The sequence below is a fragment of the Stegostoma tigrinum genome, chromosome 5 (assembly GCF_030684315.1).
Source record: "Stegostoma tigrinum isolate sSteTig4 chromosome 5, sSteTig4.hap1, whole genome shotgun sequence".
Lineage (NCBI taxonomy): Eukaryota > Metazoa > Chordata > Chondrichthyes > Orectolobiformes > Stegostomatidae > Stegostoma > Stegostoma tigrinum.
This window is the reverse complement of record NC_081358.1, coordinates 46,290,644-46,296,643: the sequence shown is the minus strand read 5'-3', so window position 1 is coordinate 46,296,643 and position 6,000 is coordinate 46,290,644. Positions and strand designations below refer to the sequence as shown.

General features: G+C 42.2%; 1 protein-coding gene across 1 annotated transcript in view; it reads left to right on the top strand.

Annotated features, from left to right (window-relative positions):
- The first annotated feature begins 591 nt into the window (after window positions 1–591).
- bmp6 (bone morphogenetic protein 6) overlaps window positions 592–6,000 on the top strand; it is a 122,781-nt gene continuing 117,372 nt past the window's right edge. The window contains exon 1 of the mRNA XM_048528780.2: window positions 592–1,297. Coding sequence (XP_048384737.1) covers window positions 853–1,297 — 445 coding nt within the window. The 5' untranslated portion in view covers window positions 592–852. The remainder of the gene's footprint in view (window positions 1,298–6,000) is intronic.

The following is a 6,000-nucleotide window of genomic DNA, read 5'->3' as shown; positions in this document are numbered from 1 at the left end:
AGGAAAAATACCCTTATTACCTGTTCTGCAAAAGTCGATTCACTGGCCAGTGTATTCGAGAGAGGGGGAGAAACCCAAGATTTCACCCCCGCCCCCTGCAGAAATAAACACTGCTAGACTGAACATTTCCGGTTAAACACTGTCCCATTATCAAGGAGCAAGGAATGCAGCAGATAACCGCTAAAATAACACTGAGTTAATGGCCAACTCGGAAAGCTGCTCCCTGGTTAGAATGTTTGATTTGAAACGGATGTAGTGACTCCCAAAGACAATATAACTTCGGATCTATAGCTTCTGAAACGCATGCATCCGAAGTTTTAGAATTTAAATAGGTTCATGAACTTCAAGGGAGAAAACAAACTTCAGCGCTGCAGCAGAGTTCTTTTAGCTCCTTCACAAATGGTAAGCGGAGGCAAGATACAAACAACGAATCGAAGCATTTATTTTCCCTTGGAAATGTCCCACCCCCACACAAATACACAGAGCAGCCAGACTAATGAATGGGGACCAGTGGAGAGCTCAGCAAACAATCCCCGCCTCCGCTTGCGCAAATGGAAAGTTGTGTCGGCCGTCTGGGTTGTCAATCAGGTGATGTAACAAAGGGTTTTGGAGTGTTACCTGCTGCGAGGTTCCAATCGTTCATTCACAAGATTTGAGGAGTAGGGGCTGTGTGAGAGAGCGCGCCATACACAGGAGAGAGCTACAACCTTAGGGCTCGTGTCTATTTATTTATATAGATATTATATATATATATATATATACACACACACATAAATCATATTTATATTCAGTAGAAAAGCTTTGTGTTTGTTTCTGTCTCCGTCTCAAAGTTTTGCATTCTGTCGGTTCACAATGCGCTGGACAATGGGAGCACTTTCAATGGAGCAGGGAGTCGGGTTGCTGTGGAGTGGCTGCTTGCTGCTAGAGTGGCTGGCGGTGGCGGGAGCGGCGGGCAGCCTACTGCTGGACACTGGCGATATGCACTCGAGCTTCGTGCACCGGCGCCTCAAGCAGCACGAGAAGAGAGACATGCAGCGGGAGATCCTCTCCATCCTGGGGCTTCCCCACCGACCACGGCCACACTCGCACGGAAAACAGGACTCGGCGCCGCTCTTCATGCTTGACCTGTACAACGCCATGTCCAGCGGCGGAGGCGGCGAAGAGGAGGAAGAGGATGGCGAGGGGTTCTCGCACCGCTACAGAGCCGTGTTCACCACGCAGAGCCCGCCGTTGGCCAGCTTGCAGGACAGCACCTTCCTCAACCAGGCCGACATGGTCATGAGCTTTGTGAACTTGGGTAAGGCGAAACTTCCGCTGTTCCTGCATACTCGCATCAAAAGTCATTTTGCAGTTGCCTTCCTCCCTTATCGCCCTTTTTTGTGGTAAATACGATGATAAGGGTGTAGGGCTGTATTCTTTCTCTCTCTCTGCCTCCCCCCCCCCCCCCCCACAATGGATCTGGGTGCAGGAGCAAGATTGATTTATTTCCCCTTCTTTTCTTCCCCATCCCCCACCAGCATCTAAGAGCGTCCCAGTGCCAGGCACTTAAACCTCTGGATGGGAGTGTATGTACCCGAAGCAATATAGTAAACGTGCCCCATGAATACACTCAATATTCAGCATTTGTATTATACGCGAACGTCGGCGTCCAACAGTCAGAGGTGTTTCCAAGAGTTAGTTCAGTCTTGGAGTTTAGTCACTCGTCCTGTTAAACGGTCTTGGGAATGAAGTGAATGCAATTTTAAATCCTAATTCAACAAATTATCAAGTGATTTTTGTTTGTTTATATATGTATACATACAATATAAGCGTACCATTTTGTTGATTTTTTAAAAAAATGTTTAAGCTTGTACTAGTGGCCAGGAAAAGTGCCTATTCAGTATCAGAAGCGTTACGCTGAAAGTGTGGGCGGGTGGAGCTATTAAAATCTTAACCCAATTTTTGGAGTTCAGAACATTGTTACCCTTTGCATGACTGGCTATGCACCTGCCGCCTGTGTCGATTTCAGGCAAAAAAAGTGCGATTCTCTCTTTTTTAAACTGAGAGTTGAACTTCGTTCTTAAACTAGATTTAAGTAAACCCATGGCACAAAATGGAACAACATTAAATCCCCAAGGTGTTGCAGACCTGCACCTGCGATATTTTAAGGGCTGGTGCGTGTCTTTGAAGATACTGTGTAATTACCCATAAGCATGCAAACTCAGTGTCCGGCCCAGGGATATTTTAATTCCCCGTCCATTTTTCCTTCTTTTCTAAAATGAGACTTCCTCTGACTTATACTTTTCTTTTAACACACATGACTGGAAGTGATTTAGTCAGGATTTTTGAGACCAAATATTGACAGCAGGCTATTTTGATTTGCCATACATTTCTGGCTAACAAGTAAGTCCGCAGTCGAGCCAGTCCGAGCAGGGAAGGAACTTTTTTTCATAAGAGCCTTGTTCATGATGGTGGCTGGAAATCTGCGTGTTTAAACAGGTTCCTGTGGGGTTGGTAGTATTTATCTGCGGTCAGAACATCCCTTGCTCAAGAAAGTTAAAGTATTTGCGGTTTTAAAAAAAGGTAGAAGCCATATCAATTGCAGAAGCCAAAATAATAGCCTTATATTTAGCTACTGGAAGTGAATACCAGTAACCTGATTTGAATGGACAGGGAAGGTTGGTTGCTAATTGTTAAGGACACTATTCTGTTCGACCTTTAACCCCACTCAGACCCCCAAGAGTCTGAAACTTGAGTCAAATAGATGCTTTGAATACATATATGTAACTGATTTTTTTCACAGCTTTGCATCTCAAAAGCTTTGTGTTTTCCAGTTGTGAAGAATATCGGGTTTGCCCATCATCGTCGTTAAGAAAATGTCTTGCATTTTCGTAGAGCCTTTTATCATCTTTGCATTTTGAAGCACCCACCGGTCAATTAAATCCATTTTGGAGCTGTAATCACTGTTCACTGTAGGTAGCAGTCAGGTTGGTGATGACCGTGGTAACTTATATTGTGGAATAAGTGGTAGCTAGGTCTTTTGGGAGAATTCCCTGACTCTTGAAATATGGGATCTTTTCACATACCTGAGAGAGTGGATGGGAAGTCAGTTTTAAAGTCTTGTTCGATAGATGGATGCCTAATAGATGCCACTGAATTTCGTGGTTCTCCCATCTGTTATGGTGCAACATTTAATAACTCGTACTTGCTGCCTTTAATTACCCTGAAACTGATGTATGATGCAAGACTGCAGAAACCAGTATCAAATTGTTCATTTCAAAGATATCAGGGTTTTTTTTAAATTGTGTGCCTATGCTCCATCCCTGAAGGAGACAGATCAAAAGTTACAGCTAGGAATTGTACAAAATAATTTTTCCATTCAGTCCAGCACTAAATAATGGACTTTGCCTAGTGTTGGAGTATCCTGTAAGATTAACAGTGGACTAGGGGTGTTAATCTATCTTGCTTGTGCAGAGAGAGATCCTCCTTGCTTTTTGTTCCAGCTGGTTGGAATTAGGTTGTTGAGTTTGGTCCATGTGTTGTACAAATGGCATCTTCATTGTGCCTTTTTTTATTTCAATAAATCAACAATAAACATTAACACCTGGGAGAATAAATATAGTGAATAAGATGTTGGGGGCAGTCACAAAGTATTATTACACTTCAGGGCTCCTAAATTAAGGGTGAGAAGCATGACCAAGCAGTTTATGTTGGAGCAGGTAGCGTTATATTTTTAGTGTTCATTATTTTCTTATGTATAATTCTGGCATTTCAGAGAATAGGCAATTTATTATTTTAAGCAACGAAGTTAATATCTTGCACTGTCAGTTTTTAGCAATCAATTTAATGAATGACTGGGAACACTAAGTAAAACTTGACAACGTATTATTTAGTATTTTATATTTAGCTGTTGAAGGGAAATCTAATTTTACTACTATTTGTAAAGAGTGCCAATGAAGTTTGTTCGCCACAAATATTCCCTGGATGAGTACAGTATCCATAATGGTCAGGGGTGTGTGTGTCTGTGGGTTAGGAAGAAAAATTATTTTCAATTTTGCTGTACTTCTCGCAGCCATCTCAGATGTCTTAAAGTGATTTACAGCCAAAGAAGTACTTTTGAAATTTAGCTAGTTGTTGTAATGGAAGTGATGTGGTGAAGGATCTGCACACTGCAAGTTCCCACAAACAGCAAAGCGATAATGATTGGATGTTCTGTCTTTTAGTGCCACAGTTTAAGGGATACATCTTGGCCAGATAACCCGTCTGCTGTTTTCCAAAACAATGTCACGGGAATCTTCCACATGTATTTGAGCAGGCAGATGGGAACTTCATTTAACATCTCATCCATGGGGCAGCACTGCCTCAGTATCTGACAGAAATATCATCTGAGTTTTTTTTAGTCGCACTTTTTTTTAATCAGGGATTGTTCAGAGATGTTGGAACACACCACTGGAGCAGGTAGGATTTGAACCCAGGACTCGCGGTCCCGTGGTAGAGACATGACCACTGTGCCACAAGAGGACCCCCAGCTGAGACTTTTTTACTCAAGCTCTGGGTAAAATTGTGACTAAGGTAACGCTAATGCAGAAAATCATAAGAGTGCCTAGTTATCAGAAATGCAATCAAGTTGGGGAGGGAGATTCGGAGGAGGTTCAGAGTGTGTCAGAAAGAAAGGTTTGAAGAGAAAGAGGACTTTCATTTACGAACACTTTTCATGTCCCAATGTGCTTTAGAATCAGTACAATCCCTGTTGTAATGTTGAAAGGTTGCACATGTAAGGTGTAATGAGGTTGTAAAGGATCCTTCACTGGAGGGCAGTATAGATCATAGAGGTAAAGGGGATTATCAAGTAGTGGGTTTGAGTACCGGACATGGAGGGTAAAATTAAGTGATTTGAATTTTCATGAAGGAACAGTGCTGGCAGAGCTAACTAGAACAGTGTAGGAAATACCAGTTGTACACATTAGTTAGGGTTTCAGCAGTGGGAGAATGTAACATATGATCTAGCAGCAGGCTTTTGGGGCTGTGGTTGGATGCAGCTGAGGTTAAACAGTTTTAGTGGATGAAATGTGACATTTCAAGCACTCTCCTAACTGGAACAGAATGTTTGCATATCCTGTATTCAACCTGTAAAAGTGACTTGGGTAAATAAGGGAGGCATAGAAAGCATTAAGAGTTTTTAATGAGATTTGAAAACAGCACTGAACTGAATTACAGTTGTAAAATCTTAAGTGATTTAATATCATCCAATATTAACATTGAGATTATCTAAGAAAGCATTGGTGAGGTAGAAGTTGTGGTTGTTGACCTTTCCTGTGGACCTGGCCCCAATCTACGAAGCGAAACTGTTGAAATGAACCATGGAGTTTGTATGATTGATCTTCCCAGTGCTTTCTGGGTGAATGATCAGAATGAAGAATTTAGAACTGGGGGAGGGACTTGGTATATGTTGGACCATCTATCTGATGTCCAGTCTTGAGTGAACAATAATGTCATTCACTTAAAGATCGGAAGGACAAAAACCATCATCTGTGGTTCCTACCACAAGCTCGCTGCAGTCATCTGAATCCCACTCATCAGTACTGTTTAGATGGTAGATGAAGGTTCAACTGCACAAACTGAGCATTTGATTCCATATCATTCAGCCCAAAGACACTTCTATTTGCACCTCCATTGTTAAAGTAGCTCTACCCCATCTTCAGCCCATAAAGCATACCTTTGTCATCTCCTGCCTAATTTCATCCATTGCCTTCTCTGTTGGCTTCTACACTTTGTAAACTTCAACTTGTCCAAAACTCTGCAATACTCCCTCTTGCTAATCCACCCCACCCCTGTTGATTCACATTTGCCTTCCAGTGGCGCAACCATTTAAATGTAAACTTTAAGTTTTATTATGGCATTGGCCTTCCCTATCTTTGTAACACATATCAATCTCTCGATCCTACGCTGAACGCAGCGCCATCTTTAAATATCATCTAGTCTATTATGTCCACTCTTTGCCATTAGTAGTTGAATTTAAGC